The sequence below is a fragment of the Xiphophorus hellerii genome, chromosome 6 (genome assembly GCF_003331165.1).
Source record: "Xiphophorus hellerii strain 12219 chromosome 6, Xiphophorus_hellerii-4.1, whole genome shotgun sequence".
Classification (NCBI taxonomy): domain Eukaryota; kingdom Metazoa; phylum Chordata; class Actinopteri; order Cyprinodontiformes; family Poeciliidae; genus Xiphophorus; species Xiphophorus hellerii.
Genome location: NC_045677.1, coordinates 6,068,004 through 6,087,490, shown reverse-complemented (window position 1 = coordinate 6,087,490; position 19,487 = coordinate 6,068,004). Strand labels below are relative to the sequence as shown.

The 19,487-nt window shown below is 41.7% G+C and overlaps 1 protein-coding gene across 8 annotated transcripts in view; it reads right to left on the bottom strand.

Moving 5' to 3' along the window:
- Nucleotides 1–19,487, bottom strand: part of tnk2b (tyrosine kinase, non-receptor, 2b) — a 60,352-nt gene that overhangs the window by 13,111 nt on the left and 27,754 nt on the right. For 4 of the 8 annotated variants that reach the window (XM_032565374.1, XM_032565378.1, XM_032565377.1 and 1 more), the window contains 13 exons: nt 12,365–12,542; nt 11,359–11,423; nt 7,326–7,598; nt 7,062–7,214; nt 6,384–6,547; nt 6,179–6,298; nt 5,472–5,598; nt 5,227–5,373; nt 3,048–3,142; nt 2,778–2,972; nt 2,479–2,570; nt 1,608–1,730; nt 923–1,350 (listed from right to left, as the gene is read on the bottom strand). In XM_032565374.1, the coding sequence (XP_032421265.1) occupies nt 923–1,350; nt 1,608–1,730; nt 2,479–2,570; nt 2,778–2,972; nt 3,048–3,142; nt 5,227–5,373; nt 5,472–5,598; nt 6,179–6,298; nt 6,384–6,547; nt 7,062–7,214; nt 7,326–7,598; nt 11,359–11,423; nt 12,365–12,542 (2,160 nt within the window). Of the gene's footprint in view, nt 1–922; nt 1,351–1,607; nt 1,731–2,478; nt 2,571–2,777; nt 2,973–3,047; nt 3,143–5,226; nt 5,374–5,471; nt 5,599–6,178; nt 6,299–6,383; nt 6,548–7,061; nt 7,215–7,325; nt 7,599–11,358; nt 11,424–12,348; nt 12,543–17,417; nt 17,497–17,610; nt 18,877–19,487 lie in introns of those variants that run through there. The other 4 variants (XM_032565373.1, XM_032565376.1, XM_032565380.1 and 1 more) reach the window with 4 other exon arrangements.

Here is a 19,487-nt window from a genome sequence, read left to right as displayed (position 1 = left end):
CCATCCACTGCGGTGCCATGGTTAGGGGTCAAACTGTGGCTCAAATGTGAGGATGAACTCCTTGTATGGCTTCAACTAATGATTGCTTTAGTAATCGATTATTCTATTAATTATTCTGATTAATTCAATTTTTAAAAATGGCACATTTTAACGATTTTTTTATTAAGCCACTTTAGCCTTTCTTACGCAACATTTTAAATGTTGTATAAATTACTATAAAAGATGCAAACAAACAAATAATCCAATTTCTTTTTCAAATAAGGAAATGAACAGTCTGTTGCCAACAACGTAGTGCTCCTTTAGTGACTCTGAACACGGTGAAGTTAAACTATGGTACTTGAGGTGATTTGGCTAAACCTTTTTTTTTTATTCTATCCATTTTTTTTAATAAATGCAAATATGTATAGAGATATTCTGTACAGTTTGGGTTTCATTAATGCTCTGAGTATTTTATTGAAGCAAATAGTCTTTTTTCAGTCAATGTACTCCAGTTAATTATAAATCGATTACTAAATTAGTTGACAATTAATTAAATTGATTAGTCACAATTAATCTGATTAATCGTTTCTACCCTTACTCCTTGCAACTAAAATTCGACTCAGTTTAGCTTCAGAATCTCTATCAAACTTTGTTAAAACTGCAATTTTTAACGGTTGTAAGGTCTGCAATCGTGTTCACTAAACGCCAAACGATCCGCCCGATTCTCGCGCCTCTTCTGATTATATCGGCCAAGAAATAAACAAAGCGGAGTGAGGCGTTTGGTGAAATCCTGCAGTGAAAATCCATACTTCATTAGCCAGCTCTATTTTTCTTGTAGTACAGTTATTAGTGGAGAAATACACCACTGGAGAACCCCTTTAAAAAGTTTACACAAACTTTCTTTGCTTCTTGGATTCACCGAAGCTACTCTGGTTTAACTTACCTCCATGTCGTCTTCATCTTGGGCTACGTCGTCGTAGGCCGGCGGCGGCGGTAACGGCCGGGCGTCCCAGTCTACCACCGGCGTGGGGTGCAGGGGCCGCTGCAGCCACTTGGACGGACTTTGAGGCGGAGTCTTGTCCAGGATGTTGCCCACTTGCAGCGCTAGCTTCGCCAGCACCAGAGTTTGGTTTTCGACCACAGTGGAAGGAGAGCGCGTGAGTGAGAAATCCTCCCCGAAGTCAATGAGGGACACGTCGCTGCTCGGGGTGTGGGCTGAACTTGAGGTCCGGCCACTCTGCTTGTTAGCAGAGACCCACGCAGCGGGTTTAAGCTTCAGACCTTTGAGCGAACCGGTTTTCCTGAGAGATAATCTCCGGAGCGCTGCAGAGGTGGAATCCTCGTCTTCAGTTACCGGATCGTAGCACGGTTCTGGAGATGGAAAACAGAGTCCATTCATTAATGCACGATGTTTCAGTATAAGTAACCATGACGACCACTTAGAGATCAGCTGACACCAAAAAAAATATTATATAAACAGAAAAACTTTCCAGTTAAAGCACCAAAAGAATGATGGACACAGATAGGGAAAGGAAGAATGATTTTAAGGAAGAACAACTGTTAGGGCGACAGAACCACTGCAAACACAGCAAAGGAGAGATAAGGGGGAAAATAAGTGTGAAATGTACCTTTGAAGAGTGGAGCAAAGAGGGAACAGAGAAGACAGGAACAGTGGCTAAGAAGCTGCTGAGAGAAACCAGACTTACTCTTGATTAACACGGCTGGCTGAGGAGGCCGGCGGGGAGGCTCCTCTGCAAACATAAATAAAAACAGAGCCGCAAAGAGAAAACAGAGGGAGGAAAAGTAGCAGCAGCGGAGACAGAAATAAAAAACGCAAAGGTCAGAAAGCGTACTGAGGAATCTTCCTAAATTTTAGTTCAGAAGAAAGCAAGCAAAAAATATTTGGAGTACCAAAACATCTCAATTTAATCCTACAAATGTGATTTTAAAGTTAAACCTGATCACTATTGGAACTTACCTTAACCCTAATTTTATTATGGGAATTTTATGTGAAAGGCCATCAAAAAATAGGACTTAATTGTTAAGTGGAAGGAAAAGGATACAGGCTTTATGAAATCTTTTTTTTTTTTTTAAAGAGGAAAATAGACCTTGCTGTTGTATTCAGAGCCCCATTCTGCAGCCAGCAGCTTTCAAAAGTTCCCAATGTAATGACTAGAATTCACCAGCGAAATTTAATCGAACTACAAATCCAGCTGTTCCGTTTAAAAGCGGAGAAAAGCGAGAAAACAAAATAACACAAGTATAAAACAACATGTCCACTACAATTTTCATATTTGATTTGTAAATATTTCCTTTCACCTCATAATTATGTCATTTGTGTGACTCAATCACATAAAAAAAATCCCAAAGAAAATACACTGAGGTTTGTGGTTGTGATCAAATGTGAAAAAGGATACTTTTGCAAAGTTGTGTATGTGGTAGAATACATTAACAGTTGTTATGATTGGTTAAAACTCTCTTTGTGTGACTTTAACCCACTTTTGATTCGTCCTGGCAGCTGTGTGGGCCGAGCGGCGCTGACGTCCACTCCCAGAACATCAGGAGGATCCATGGGATTCCCCAGGTACAGGCTGAAAGAAAGACAAGGACAGACTGACCATCAGTGTCAACATGCTGACTTTATTCCAATTAGCAGGTGCGATTATTATATTTAATGTAGGAGTGCCCTCTGCTGGTTACAAGTCAGATATTTATTCCCCACATCTCACAGAATGAGACATTTCGAAGAAGTTTTAAATTCAAAAAGTGGCTTATTTCAGATGAAAGCTGCTTCTTACTCGTCAATCCTGTCCGGGAAGCCCCAGCAGCGATGTGGGTTGGTGTCTCCGTGACCCGTGTGGATGAAGCTGTTCTCCAGAGGCCTGCTGATGTCGTGCGCCGACAGCCCCGCGACGGACGTCACCACGTTCCTGGGGAACTGCCCCACCTTCAGGGTGCGCTTGTTTTGCCCTCGCCACCAGTAATTCTCCGCCCTGAAACGTGCGAGCGAGTCAGCGAACCGCGGCCAAACGCCCCTCATCCCTGCAGTGCGAGTCACCGTCACCCACCTCCCCTCGATGATGGTGATGACGTCGTTGACTTTGATGTGAAGTTTGTCGAGCTCATCGAAGTCCTGCAGAGCGCACATGTCGGTAGGCATGGTCTGAAAGAGAGACACACACAAAAAGACACTTAAAGAGGCGGTGTTGTGTGTTTTTCCAGGCACATAGTTTCATTTTATAGCACAATCAAGTAACTTTATGTTCAATTGTTATGAAAAAAAAATTTACATCTTGGAATTGAGCCTCTGTTGCTTTAAAACCTCCCGTTCTTTCTGAAACTTCACCTTCAGGAAGTCTTCACAACATGGCTCCTCTATTAACCCTTAAACAACATTTTACACCAGCATTGCACAGAGAAGTAGCTTGTATAATTAAGTCAGCAGATGCTCAGTTCCACCAGTTGTTTGCCAATTGCTGATGGCTAGTCTGAAGAAGCTGAATGGGGGAGTTAGGGTTAGTTGGCTGCTCTGTGAGTCAGAAGCTAAGAAGCCTGGAAACTAGTCAAGTGGAGGATCTTCATCCTTGAAAGTGGTGCTCAGTCCACCGAGGTGTTTTGCACAGCTGAGTGGTTGCCACGGAGATTAAAGGATTTCTTAAACTTGCATCACATAATCAATGCAACACTCTAGACCGTTTATATCTCACACTTGATATTATATATATATATATATATATATATATACTGCTCAAAAAAATAAAGGGAACACTTTAAGTGTTAAACACCTGTTTAAGTGTTCCCTTTATTTTTTTGAGCAGTGTATATATATATATATACACTGCCTGGCCAAAAAAAAAGTCGCCACCTGGATTTAACTAAGCAAATAGGTACAAGCCTCCTGTTGGATAAGTACTGCATAGGCGATTATCTTTCAGCTGGCAACAAGTTATTTAACCCCAGCTGATGCAATGAGTAACTCCTCATTTCTTAAACAACCATGGCAAAAGACACATCCTGTGGTCGTGGAAAAGACGTTAGTCTGTTTAAGAAGGGTCAAATCATTGGCATGCATCAAGCAGAGAAAACATCTAAGGAGATTGCAGAAACTACTAGAATTGGGTTAAGAACTGTCCAACGCATCATTAAAAACTGGAAGGATGGTGGGGAACCATCGTCTTCCAGGAAGAAATGTGGTCGGAAAAAAATCCTGAATGATCGTGATCGGCGATTACTTAAACGTTTGGTCAAATCAAATCGAAGAAAAACAACAGCAGAACTCAGGAGTATGTTTAATTGTGAACGCAAAAGCATTTCCACACGCACAATGCGAAGGGAACTCAAGGGGTTGGGATTGAACAGCTGTGTAGCCATAAGAAAACCTCTAATCAGTAAGGCTAACCAGAAAAAAAGGCTTCAGTTTGCTAGGGAGCATAAAGATTGGACTCTGGAGGAATGGAAGAGGGTCATGTGGGCTGATGAGTCCAGATTTACCCTGTTCCAGAGTGATGGGCGCATCAGGGTAAGAAGAGAGGCAGGTGAAGTGATGCACCCATCATGCCTAGTGCCTACTGTACAAGCCTGTGGGGGCAGTGCTATGATCTGGGGTTGCTGCAGTTGGTCAGGTCTAGGTTCAGCAACATTGTGTGCCCAAAGAATGAGGTCAGCTGACTACCTGTGCTGGAGAAGGCTTTGTGCAGTGGTCAGACTCTCCCATCATCAATACAAGATCTTGGTGAAAGATTAATGCAACACTGGATGGAAATAAATCTTGTGACACTGCAGAAGCTTATTGAAACAATGCCACAGCGAATGAGGGCTGTAATCAAAGCTAAAGGCGGTCCAACAAAATATTAGAGAGTGTGACCATTTTTTGGTGGCGACTTTTTTTTTGGCCAGGCAGTGTATATACACAAAATATTCCAAGAAGTGACAGAAATGACAAAACAAAATGGTAGGATTTAAGAAAAAACATACAATGCCCCCATATTTTTGTAGCTTAGTAATATGTACTTAAGCAAACAAATGTGCTTACTTTGTGTATTTCGGGTAATACTTCCACATTTCTTGAGCTACTGTATGATGTAATCCTTCCCCGCAATTCGTTCGCACTTTTGAAAAGCTTTCTGTAACCACTAGATGGAGTTCATGGTTCACTTGAGCAAGTGGGAAGTGGTCAGGCCTCCACGCTCCAAAGGTGTTGAGACTAGCATCCGGTGTACACTTAAATGGGTGAGTGTGGCGTCTTACCTCCAGCAGGAACTCCCTCAGGGCAACAAAAGTGGGTCTATCCCCTGGTTTCTGAGCCCAACACTGCAGCATGACGTTATAGATGTCCTGGGGACAGTCCTCCGGCTTTGGAAGCCTTTCGCCTTCTTTATCGATCTTGTGGAGAATCTTATTTTTTAAATTCACACACACACACACAAAAAAGATGACAGTAAACGTGAGTCCTTTGTCTTTGCTGTTGTGAGGCGAATAGTTTAAGCTCCTACCTGGCTGCCGTTCAGGCCCAGCCACGGCTCCTGGCCGTGCGTGAACATCTCCCAGAGAGTGACGCCGAACATCCAGGTGTCCGTAGCGTGGGAGAACGTTCTCGTCTTCAAGCTCTCTGGAGCACACCTGCAACAGGACCGGCAGGAAACTGAAGCCATTAACCGCTGTGTACTCGGTACCAGCCACATTCATTGACCCTCCGGTAAAGACGTTTGAAACAAAGTCTTAAAAAGTATTTCAATTTGATTGGAGTAATATCATCCCATGGTTAACAGAAAATGAAAACTAAAATATTACATGAGAGCAATATAATAATAATTTTTAAAAACCCATCACCCTTATGGTTTTGGGTATCCCTGTTGCAACCTTTTCATACCATGACGTATTTCAATGGCTTTTCCCCTCCAATCACCTTTTTATGAGCGTTTTATAACTTCTACGTTTTACAAAATTAAAAGTTTTCTGTGAGAATTTTTGGGTCTTCATTGTTTCAAAGTCATATTCATCAAAATTATAACAAATAAAAGCTTGAAATATTTCACTTTTTGTGTGCTAAATGTCTATATAAAAGTTTCCCTTTCTGAAATTAATCAAATACTTCATTTCTTCACAAGGTTGACCTTTGAGATGTTCTTGCTACTGCCCTGTATGTAATCTCAGCTCCGGTGGACAATCTAAAATGTATTAATTTAAATCCTTCACCCACCACGCAAAGGGAACTTTGCGATGCTCCTGCATCACATAGTGCTCATCGTTGTTAGGCAGCGCCCTCATCAGGCCAAAGTCCCCGATCTTCACTCTGTTAGCTGACGAGAGCAGTATATTCCTGAACAAAGAAGAGGGTGTGGTTAGCAATTATTAGTGTTTCTAACTTTCCTTTCACATGGGTAGCGTCCCTGTCTTTGCCTTACCTCGCTGCCAGGTCCCTGTGGATGAACCGTCTCTGCTCCAGGTAAGCCATGCCGCTCGCTACCTGAACGGCGTACTGACACAGAGTGTGGATCAGCACCGGGCCCTGAGGATGAACGCATCGCAGACGATCCAGCAGAGAACCCAGAGGAGCCAGCTCAGTCACCTGAGAGGAAGGATTGCAAAGAGTACTGAAGACCTGAAGACTGAAGGTGCAAATTACAAATAAGTACACACTTCGCCAAATAAAACATCAAGCTTTAAAACATAAAACTGGTAATGGACTGAATGTTCTGTACTTTGTGCGGGAAATGCTTTTTTGGTGTCGTGGAGCCATTGTCAGTTCATTGCTATGGCAACGGGTCTTTGTATAGCCTAGCCGACAAGAAGGAGGGAAAATAAAAAAGGAATACAAGTGTTTTTGAGTTGCTCAGTTTTTTGTTCTGTGTTATTTTCCCTTTGCTGTGGCACACTGCACTATATTAATAATATCTACATCTGCAGGTTTCATTTTGTTAATGGGATTGTTCTGCCGCAGCCGCGCAGCTTCGGATCGAAAGCAAAAGAATTGTCTTTTTGCCCTCCAGCTTTATGTGTATGCACAAAATATCCACATGTAAAACAATAACATGCAACGTATTGATGAAGAACTGCTGCGCGTTTTGAGTTTGCGCCCCCACCATCTTCATGGGGTGTGTGAGCACCACGCCGTAGAGCCGGATGAGGTTCTGATGGTCCAGGGAGTGCATGGCGTTGACCTCGCAGATGAAATCCTCCAGAGCGTCCGGCTGACTGAGGACATCCGTCTTCAGGCACTTTACCGCCACGTTCACCTGGAGGATCCCAAAAACAGATTCATGGCTGTTTATTCCCCCTCCGCCTTGCCGTGAAAATTTCACTTCATTCCCGAGAAACGGAATAAATGAACCGAAACGTCTTCTCACCACGTTCCCTCCAGGCGTCAGCCACTCCCCTCTTTTCACGACGCCAAACGAGCCGTCGCCGAGTTTCTCGAACAGAGTCAGGTCCTTCTCTGGGATGAGGCAGGTCAGGGCCTGCTGCTGGCCGTCCAGTGGGCCGCCGCCACCGCCGTATAGCTGAGTGTCCAGGACGCCGTCGCCCAGACAGAGGGGAGGCGTGAGGGACAGTTTGCGGAACGTAAAGGCCAGCTGTCCCTGCTGGGGGAATTCTCCCTCTATCCGCTTCCCGCTGAACACCTGGAATGAAGAACAAATATTTTCTCTTCTACAAAAGCTACAACTTCAAAGTAAAGCACCGATTAAATCACCAAAATCAACAGCGACCCATTATCGGTAACACAAGTTTGAGGATATTCTCTTATGGTGACCCCCCAAAATATTCATACCACTTTTTTATATTTTGTCACAAAATTCAATGGATTAAATTGAAGTTTTCTGTAACTGACCATTAAAACTGGACCGCCACACTTTGTAGAACTTCATTTGGCTACATTTACAGCTGTGTGTCTTTGGGGGAATGTTTATACCAACTTTTATAGGTTTTCCCTGTAGCTCCGTACAGAATTGGGTAGTAACTAGTTGCATTATTCATGTAGCCTTTTGGGGAAAAAAATACTTTTAACCCTCTGATGCATAAGTGGGTCCTTTTGGACCCGGTGATGTCATCTTTTTTGCAATATCTTGTAATGAAAAGTTTTCATCACTTCATATCCCAGGTATTCCTCAACAAACATGTTATTGATATCATGCAATTCAAATTTTTGATTTGCCTTTTATACATTTTGAGAAATAGCATGTTTAATATTACTACCCCATTCTTCCACAAGTGGGTCCAAAATGACCCACATTCATTTCCTATGGAATTTAATGGGAATCTTTGTTTCTTACCAGCTGTGTCTGTCAGGAAAACATTTTTTGTCAACCATACACACTGAGTCCTAAGTCTCACCCCTGAGTAATAATATTTTACACAGCAAGAACTTTTACATACAAGTATTATCTTTATTTTTTACCTCACAAATATGTGCGTGTCAATCATGAATACTGTGACAGTGTTATTGTCACAAATCAACATATTAGCCTTCTTCAAAGTTAGCCAACACTAGTTATCTAACCAACTAGCTAACATTACTGCCTGTACTTTATTGTGCATGTGTATTATTTTTGTGTGTGTGTCTCTGTGTGTGTCTGACACCCTGGATGAGAAAACCAAAAGAGAAAATGTGTTGAATGAAATGCAAAACCTGTTGATCAATGTGTTCAAGGTTCTTTCTTTTATTATCTCAATAAATAAAATAAAAATTCATAGCTATATAAATAAATGTGTAAATAAATGAGGTGAAAAAGAATAGAGTGCCTTCTCCGGGTCGGGGAGGATGTCCTGCCCGATGTGGAGCGAGAGATCGACAGACAGATTGGTGCAGAGTCTGCAGTGAAGCAGGCGCTGTACCGCGAAGAGAGAGCTGAGCCAAAAAGCAAAGCTCTCGATTTACCAGTTAATCTAAGTTCCTTCCCTCATCTATGGTCATGAGCTTTGGGTCATGTCTGCAGGAACGAGATACAAGCAGCCAAAATTAGTTTTAGTTTTTTAGGGTGTCTGGGTTGTCCCTTAGAAAGGCTCAGTCATCCAGGAGGGAATCAGTAGAGCCGCTGCTCCTTCATGTCGAGAGGAGCCAGTTGAGGTGGCTTGGGCATCTGGTTAAGATGCCTCCTGGTCGCCTCTCTGGTGAGGTGTTCCAGGCAGAGGCCCTGGGGAAGACCCTGGACATGCTGGAGGGACTATGTTTCTCAGCTAGCCTAGGAACGCCTTGGGATTCCCTCAGAGAAGCTGGAACAAGTGACTGGGGAGAGCAAACTGTGGGCTTCCCTTCTTAGGCTGCCGATCCCGCAACCTGACCCTGGATAAATGGAAGAAGATAGATGGATGGATGGATGGATGGATGGATGGATGGATGGATGGATAAATGCACATACATACACACCCCCACATGCGTGATACACACATCACAATAGAATACAGACGGCAATGTTAGCTAGCTAGTTTCAAGAAACGTGCTCTTTTTATCCCTTCCTCCCCCTGCCCACACACACATAATTTACAGACATTGTTCCAACATTGCTGTTGTAAAATTGCTATTGTTGTCATTATGAAGTATTGCTAGTCTTACTTGAGCAAAGTGTCTGAACTCTCCATTCACCGTGAGGAACTTCACTGGATGAAGAACAAACACGTTTTAACCAGAAATTCACTGGACACAGACCTGCAGTTTTTGTTAAAGTTTCATGAGTTCTATATTGAAAGAAACTGGTTGGAAAAAATTAACTATTTTTGCCTGTTTTTGTTATTTAATTTTGGTCTTTAAAATGCCAAAATTTCCATATACATTTTTATCACAGCAAACTCAATTATTCAAAGTAGTTTAAAAAGTTTTATCCAAGAGTCTAGGTACATGTTTAAGAAGTCCTGAAATCAGACTTTCAGTGACTTTCACTGTTCCACAAAGACCAAATATTTGGAGCACATGTTAGAAAATTGCTGTGTTGACAAACTCTCCCACTTGAGCTGAGGATCTCTGCAGCTCCTCCAGAGACACAGCTCCCTTCTCAGGTCTTTCAAATTTGCTGGATGACCTTCGTCTTGGTGGGTCTGCAACTTTCCTAAACTCTATTTTTATACTGATCGGATCGAACAAAGCTCTGTGTGACTGGGTAACTGTTTCAAAACCACACTACAGATTTTTATTGGTGAAAAAGACTGAAAGCCAAAGTATGATTATCCTTTCATTTAACAAATACGCCCTACTTTGTAGTCTTTGTGGTTCACCACATGTGAAAATGTCCAAGTGTCATGTAAACTTTTGTACCTTTCTGAGTCGCTGATATTATGTTGGTTTAAGAGTTATGAGCTCATTCTAATCACAAGGATAGAGAGTGGACTCTTGAATGGACCCACTGTACCAAACACGTACAACAGTCTGGATATAACCCGTAGCCGTAAGCGTTCTTAACAAAACCAGACATGACATAATGCGGCAGACCTTTTTAAAAACACCACCACCCTGTGGTCACGGTGTGGTTAGTTGGTTCCAAATAGGAGGCTGGGCATTCATAAGATTAAGCTGCGGCTGGGCAGCACACACACACACACACCCACACACCCCCACACCCACACACCCACACACACTCAGAAAGCATGCTGAGGAAGCAGATGACTCTCTTTGGATGGTGCCAGAGGCGGAAACAGACAGGTGTAATTATAGATCCTGTGACTCCACTGCCAACAAGCACTTCTATTTGTTTACCACAGTTTTCCTGGAGGACTTAAGTTAGCTTGTTGACTTTTTAAGAGTCTTGTCTTTCAGGTAATCCATTTATGCAGCGTTTCCCCGAGAAAACCTGCTGAGGCCAGTGATGGGGGGCGATAGGGCAATCCATCGTGGGTTTGTGTTAGAAAAAAAAAAAAGTTAAAAGTTCACAGAAAATTGAAAAATTTGACGAGATAATTATATGTTATCGGAAGACACAATTAATACTTAAACACTGACTACAGCATCTAAAAAAAAGGCAAATACAATGAAATGCAATTAAAATAAATATTTTTTCACACCTCAGTCACATCCTAATAAAGTAATCAGCCAGTGGGTCCTTAAAACAAGCTATGTAGTGCATATAATGCTCACATTTAAAAGTAAATAAAATAAATATTACCAAAAAATGGACAATGAGCCAGCATGTTAATATACTTAACTAAATATTTTCAGGGTACAAAGCTCAAGTAATTTTATATTAAACGACACTTAGCCTGGTGTGGCGGCAAGTAAAGCCTGGTGGCCCGCCAGGCTTATAATACATATTTGCCTCAACTTTAAGAGTAAGTGCCGCAGAGAGCTTTCTCTTTAAGAAGGCTCATCCTTCTCATTCGCAGCGTACCGTCACAGCGCATACTAGAGTAATGAAATGCGTTCCTGCGTTTGATGAATCGATTATTGACAGTCACCTTGCTCATCCAGGTTTTCCGCTTGGCCTTCCTCCTCTTCACGGCCTCCCAAAGACGTCTCTGGCCTGAATCGATGAGAAAAAGTGAAACACAGCGGTAAGTTAGTAAGCTGAAATTTTTAAATTATACAGAGGAGAAACCTGTAGAATACAGCAAAAACAGTTCAAAATAAAATCTTTAAGAGATGATTTAAGGAGTGGGCAGATAAAAGGTTTGAGAATGCCTATATGAGCAAAAGAAGTGGGATTTAATTAGTCTGAAGTAGCTCTGTGAAGGGAGGCCCAGAGGGACTTCAGTAAGTGGATTTAGAATACGAATGCTGTGATCTCTTCCACACACACACCCACACACACCACAGACAAAAGCTTCAGCACTCCACTGTCTCCTATTGTGTTTAATTATCAGCAGGGACTTGGAAATAAAACTAAGGATGTTGGGCGGTGGAGGATTGGATTTAGATCTGACGACACTGAGCCATTACTAACCACAAAAGGAAATATATATCGGGAAAAAAAAGTTGATAAACATGACAGACTATTAGGATCACACTAAAAAAATTTTAAAAATAAAATTCAAGAATAAAGTCTTGATATTACAACTTTATTCTCAAACTATTTAAACACTTTTTCTGTACGACTCTCTCGTAATACTATGACTTTATTCTTAAAATGTTATTTTTTATTCTTTTATTATTATGGCCCTAATACTAAGCACACAGCCTTGAAGGTGGCTGGTCTACTTTTTCAGCATACGTCCAAAATTAAATTATTTATTTCTGCTTTATTTTTATTTGGCTCACAGTCCAGCCAAATAAAAGAGATTTTATTTTCATATTCTATGGCTCAGCCCTACTGAACTTATTCTCAGGCTTTTTACACCTCTTTGCCAGAGTAAGTCAACAAATAAGACCAGCAGTGTAACTTGGTATAATAAAAGCGAAAAACAAACATCTGTAATGAGCACAGCTCTGCCTTTTGATGTCACACGCACAGATCTTCTGCCTCACCGGGTCGACCCAGGCCAATTTTCTCCAAGTCCTCATTCTTGACGTAGTCGAAGTGTGAGAGCCGCGTGACGTTGAGGTCGTCTCGGATCCTCTTGAAGTACTGCTGCAGCTGCACCTCCGTCAGCAGCTCCAGCAGCCATTCTGTTCCTTCCTCACACTGCATGCCACTGCCCAGTCTCTGGAGGACAAACGGAGAGAAAATGCTGGGTGTAAATCGATCAGTGCCGACTCAAAAGCTGTCGCTACGTTTCCTGAGACAAAGTCAGTACAAACAGGCAAACCATTCTTTTCTGTACGAAAACAGAAGGAACCAGCGGCTTCCTCTGCAGTGATTGTTTACAGCAGCCTGTAACGCAATCCCACTTTGGGAAAAAAAGTTCATCTCAGATTGGAAGAAAAAAATACATGTTTCAAGTCAGGATATAAGTAGGTTTTTAGCTTTGCTGCATCATAACTTCTTTAAGACAAGCAAGGTGGGAAACTGTAAATCCTTAAAATATTTCAGCTACTTAAACGCATCCACCATGTTTTCACTTTCCTCTTAATGTAATAAGGCTGCATGGACTACAACATAACACTCTTCAGTGTGGAGACTGAGGGAAGATTGAGTTTTAAGAATCTGTTAGGCACTAAGGATAATTTTATTTGAACACATCTTAAAAAAAAACACTACTAATACCTGAGCTAAGTTAGATGTTATAATAAATCTCATTAATGTCCTTCAAAGAATCATTATATAATATTTTTCAACAATCATCTCCAGAATAGAGCCGGCTTTCTTTACCATCTCTAAGAGTCACGAGCAAATTGCTGAAATAACATTCTGAAACCAGTTTAAAACAATTAGATAATTATTCTATTACTTGTCATAGTAACAATGAAACAGCTACTACTACCACACAGTGTGACATCACCTTTACTCAATACAAATTTATAGACTCCCACAGTCATAAGGCTTGAAAAAGTACTTTGAATGCTATTCATATATGTGGTGGAATATATTCTTAAAAAGTTCAAATGCTGGAGATCAGAAATTGGGCATCTCTGTATATACAAACATTCTACTCAGTGTTACGGATGGCATGGTTGGTGATGTACCCCCAAAAGACACTGGTTTCAAAACTGAACACACAAGAACTAAGACGATAACCAACAACGTGTCCCCCATTTGAGCCTAAAGGCCCCGATAAATCAGTAAATCTGGGTTAGTTCCTGGGCAGGAATGTTATATGCTGCTAGCTTTGGTGGAAATCATCCACATGCTTCACACTCAGCCCTCCAGCACAGAACAGATACCCAGGATGAGTAATGCGCCGCTAGTGTCACTCAGAAGAACAGGGAAGCTCCAACACAATGTGACCGCAATGCAATGATAAGACAGAGCATCAGTGCTCATTGTTCACAGGCACCAACTGAATACATCATCCATCGCCGTCAGCTTAACGAAACCAAGTTTAAGGACAGTAGCACCAAGGTGATCCCAACTGTCGTCCAGGTGACAGTCGAGCAGAAAGTACGTTTAAATTACAGCGGAGGAAGAACTGTACCTGTTCAGGAGATTTCTCCCAGTCCCACAGTGGAGTAAACACCAAAGTGCCACGAATACTGCAGCGGGAAATAACCGAGACACTTCCTGTGCTGGCGAAGGCGAGGTCACAAGGTCCAGACAGAAATGTCAGAGGGGGTCACAGCTTCCTGCCATTTCAAATACGCTTACTTAAAGGTTGGCCCCCCCATTGTTTAATGACTGGTGGCCTAAGGAGGTAAACGTCAGTGTGGCTCACACGCACACACAGAAATTTATTTGTTTTAAATATTCCTAAATACAAAATACATCCACGTCCATCTGTTCCCTTTGCACTCAGTGAACATTAGCTGGGTATCTGCAGGTGTCAGAAAGTGCAATTTAAGACTTAAGACCCTTTTAATGCTACTTTGAATAAAATTTAAGATTGAAAAACTAAATATAAAGAAAGGTTGGGGAATTCTGCTGTTTTACAATCAAGGATAGCATAAACTGTGAAATTTCTGGGATCTGTTAAAGGCACTTGGCAGTGGCATTATGCTTCTCACACTGCATAAGACTTTCAACAGTCATAACCCCTGTGATGCTAAGCTTAATGTTATTTTTTCCTCCCACAGAATGCGCCTAACCTTGTATGGGTTAGCAACAAACACACATTCCTACTTTCCTTACCCATGATATGACACCAAAATGCTAGTTAGCTAAGTACCAGGGTTGCATTAGCAGCTAGTTAGCAGAAGATTCAACAACTCTGAATAACAGAACGCATTGAAAAATGTTTGTCCCATAAATTTTTTTCTCATAAATTTAAGATATTTTAATGCCTCAATTTTAGAAAAAGAAATTTCTGACTTTTCAATTTGCATACCAATACATATTCTTGTACACCCATAAAAGCTGGTAAGATAACATCTTTTTGAAAGCTCCAGGATTGACTACAGCTCCAGTCATCTGAATCCACCTACAGCCAGATGGTGCTTGGACAAACCCCTGGCTGACCTCGGTACATTTTAAGGACGGCATTGCTTTGGTAAGGAACACCACCGTCAGTAGTTCCACTGATACGGCTGATCCGAGTACACCTCTGCGGTGGAGCTTCCCTGGCAGTCGACATGTGGGTGTTATTTCTCTAGACAGTGCCAAAGACGCAGACTGGCTTCCTCCTGGGCCTCGACTTCACGACGGTGTCATATGTGAGGAATGAAGGGGCAAATTAAAGGTGCAAAAGCATTTCCGTGTCAGATGGTTATTTCTACATCAACTAATTAGGTGAATAAATACATATTAACCAATGCCAATACATTGGATAAGACCAGGATACAGCTCAAGGCTGTCTTTTTTTTTTTAAATGATTAGTAGGGGATGAACCGATTGGAGTTCTTTGACCAATCACCAATCTTTAAAAAGCCTGACCTGCCAATTCAGACAACTCACAACCTCATAAGTTGCTAGAGGGGTCTGAAATGTTGCTAAATATAGTGACAAAGTTGCTAAGTTGGCAACAGTGCGAAGGCTACTGCTAACCACGCATGTTCAGTGTGTGCGGGGCACAGCGGCTGATATTCAAACTTTTGTGGAGGTAGAGAAGATCGGCCAATCAATCGTCAATCACCCAAAATTAAGAAACTTGGTGCCGATTAGTATTTGAATCTCCATGTGACCCGTCATGGATTTTATGATGGAAGCTCTAGTAAACAATAACCAAATTCTGTGCTGCATAATTTCAAAAATCGAAGCTAATTATTTGCGTTTATGGCTTGCAAAGCTATAATATAAGTTTTGCAAGTCACTTTATTTTGTTTATCAAATAACTTTTGGCTTACCCAAATAAAGTCTTTTGCTACCCTGAATGTCATTCTCTGTGAGAGAGACAGTGTTGGCTGCTGCAGCTCCTGGTCTTTCCTTATCAAGTGACCTGCTCAGTTATGCATAGCTATCGGAATAGAGCGCAGCTGAAATCGTATTGATTTAAGCAAAGCTCTCAGGTCAACAACTCTTGCTGTACGTTTTGTCCATGCACAATTTATAAGAACCATGCTGAACTATGTTGAAAGAAAATTACTAAAGAAGCATATCAAAACAGAGTGTGAGCATGTTAACAATTATATCGGTCACATACAGTACAGACCAAAAGTTTGGACACACCTTTCTAATTAAAATGGGTTCTCTTTATTTTCACAACTATTTATAAGGCAAGAAGTCCCACTTATTAACCTGACAGGCCACACCTATGAAGTGAAAACCATTTCAGGTGACTACCTCTTGAAGCTCATCAAGAAAATGCAAAGTGTGTAGCAAAAGGTTGCTACTTTGAAGAAACTAGAATATAAGGGGTATTTTCAGTTGTTTTACACTTTTTTGTTTAGTGCATATTTCCACATGTGTTATTTATAGTTTTGATGCCTTCAGTGTGAATCTACAATGTCAATAGTCATGAAAATAAAGGAAACTCATTGAATTAAAAGGTGTGTCCAAACTTTTGGTCTGTACTGTACCTCAATGGCTGACTGGTTTCTACCAGCAACACTCTTCAGTGTGGATGTTCTTGCTGGATGAAGAAGTACTGAGTAAATTTTCAGGTGTTTCAAATTTTATGAAAAAAATGGACAGAGAGACGAGGAGCTAAACCGAAACATTGTCGACAACATGTTTACTGACGTAGACCAAGTGATGTCTATATTTATTACAGTATCAAATGAAGTATTGGACTTCATCTTCAAAAATCTGGTCAGTATTGGGGAAAAAATCCCTAATTGCACACTATGAAGATGGTGTACATCCACTTAAGAGCTTTTAATTATTTAAAGATAAGTCAGAGTTAAAAAATAAATGTCATTTTTCGTTTGAGAAGAGAGAGAAAATTGAGACATTGTTTTTTGCTTGATATTGTGTTCAATTTAAATAAAATAAATTAATAATCTTTGAGGTATTTATAATTTTCCAATAAAAAAGAAAATGTTTTTTAGACGGGAGTATGACAACAGGATTGTAATGTTCCAACCCCATGGCGTGACTTCTAGCAGGACCCTGAGAAACCAAACTTTGGTCAGAAGTCCAGGACTGAGGGTACTTTAATAGTTTAGTTTTTCTACCTCTAAACAGCAACAAGAGATGGTGAGAGCTGTTGGAGAGAAGGACATTTTTGTCTCAGATCCTTTTGCAAACACTAACCGTACAAAAGGCAATGCTAAGGACCAAAAAGGACATGTGAAGGAAAGATGGGAAAGAGGAATGTGGGAATTTGGACGCAGCAAAGCAACGTTATTTCTGGCTCAACTCATTCCTCATAGTGGTGGTGAATTAACACACACACACGCACACACACACACACCCCCTACACAGAGAAATCTCTTGGCCCAGACTAGGTTCTGCTGTAACATCCTGCTGCTGCAACAACAAGTCTCCCAGAGGAGAGCCCCTTTCACATCTTCCTGACTTCACCATACCACAACCATGATTCATGCGTCGCGCTTCCACCACATGACCCAGGCTGTAGCTGCAACCGGCCGCGCCGCGGCGGACACTTACACGGTACAGGTGGAAGCGTGCCACGAAGGGGAAGGCTTTGTTCAGCTTGTCGATGCGTCGCATTGCCGAACTGCTTCTTCTGGATCAGAGTGGAAAATTAAAGTGCGAGTTGATTTAACCAGCTGTCCTTTAGGCTGTTAATAAAGCCTCTGTTTGGAGTGACAGAAGATGCGGACAGTCTTTGGATGCGAACCTGAAGCTCTCATCTGCTGAGCGGGAAGCAAAACATCCGGCGACTCGGTGACATTCCATGGCAGGACAAGTTCCCACGTAAAGCCTCTACAGCCTCATCGCAGGGTCAAGAAGGCGCTTAAATGCAGCGCTCATGCATACAAAACAGAAAGATAAAAAAGTCTGATTATATCAGGAAAGGCTGACGGATGGGTCAGACCCTCGTCCTTCGTGTGCAGACAGCAATGAGCCAGTTATTTAAACATGCAGAACTTTACAAATAAGACACGCCTCCTTCCTCCGGTCCTTCCTCCATCCCCTCCCCAACTCAGCTTTGCATATGCAACAACCTGTCTTGTTTGCGTTTCCGTCCCTCCGACGCGCGTGGAACTAAAAATAGGAACGACTTCTCCCCGCTTCGACTCCCCTGCAATCGGAGAGGCAGCGCAGGCGTTCCAGGGAGGAGAGCCACTTAGATTTTCCAAAATGTGTTTTGCGCCTAGTTAAACTGCACGTGTTTGCAATTGCTTTTCCCACCTTCTTTCTGAAACTCTACTCTCCGCCCCACCGTCCGTCCCCCTCCCGCCTCACGACGTCCTGCACACATGGAGTTGGTCCGTGCAGAGCGGAGTGGAGCAGAACAGGACAGGGCTGTGCGTGGTGCAGAGGACAGAGGCTTCATGGTGTTCTGCTCAGCACAGCATTTGATCCCGGGCCAAGGGGTCACATTCAACTACAGAGTTGGGGGAAAGTGGGATGGGGGGACGACTTCCTGTGATGCAACAGCCCCAAACACAAAAGGATACACACACAGGGAGAATGCACATGCATGGTGCTTCGCATAAGTATCCATAATCCTTGAACCTTTCCAGGTTTTGTCGCCTTACAAGCAGAATTTTGTGCCGATGTTAATGATTTAATGAGACACTTTTGCATTTTCATTCAGCTCCCTCTACTCTGAAACCATAGAAAAAAAAATCCAACGCTACCAGCTGTCTTCAGAAATCAGAAAGTTGTGACTACAGTCCATCTGTTGGCCCCAGAGGTTTGTTAGAGAGCAAACTGCGTGAAGAAAACCATCAATGAGGTTAGAATTGGAGCTGAGCCATATGGATTACAAATGATATCGGAGTTTTTTCATACCCGATCCGATTTTAAGCTATTTTTCTCGTTGCTTTTCTAAAGATGTACGTTACAAACAGAAAATAATTTCACAAAGTGGCTTTTATTTCAAGCACCACTCTGCGAATTGTATGACTGAGTAAAAACATGGTGTGTTCACCACCCTGAATACACCATGCCTACAGTGAAACATGGTGGTGACAGAATCATGCTGTGGGGATTCTCGTCTTAGAGTCAAATAAAGGGAAATTCTGGAAGAAGATTGTTAGAAGCTGAAAAATGTTTTTTTTAGAAAATAGCAGAAATTTTAGCTTATAGATGTGAACAATTAGTAAAGCCATGCAGCTATAAGGGAATGAATGGAAAGGTGTTTCTCTAAAGTTTTGATTTGGGGTGAGAGTGGGAAGAAAATGCATTCCACACTTTTCAGATTTTTATCAGTAAACTTTCTGGAAATTTATATGTTGTTTTCCCTCTGCTTCACCATTATCCAGTATAGCAGAATAGTCAATCATTGGGATTGGGTATCGTTTATCGTTCTAAATTTCTTATAAGAATTTTGATTTATCGATGTCGGGACAAATTCCAATTTTTGATGTTTAAAAAAAAAAACTGTATGCATTGTCAGGATTTTAAGTTTTACCATTTTCCACGCTTTATGTTCGGTGACGGTATCGTTGCATATCAATACGTTCAATGATTAATCTGTATTTTTATATGTTAACAAAACAGATCTAGACATTTTCTCTTAATACCCACAGTCTGCTTCCCAGCTCT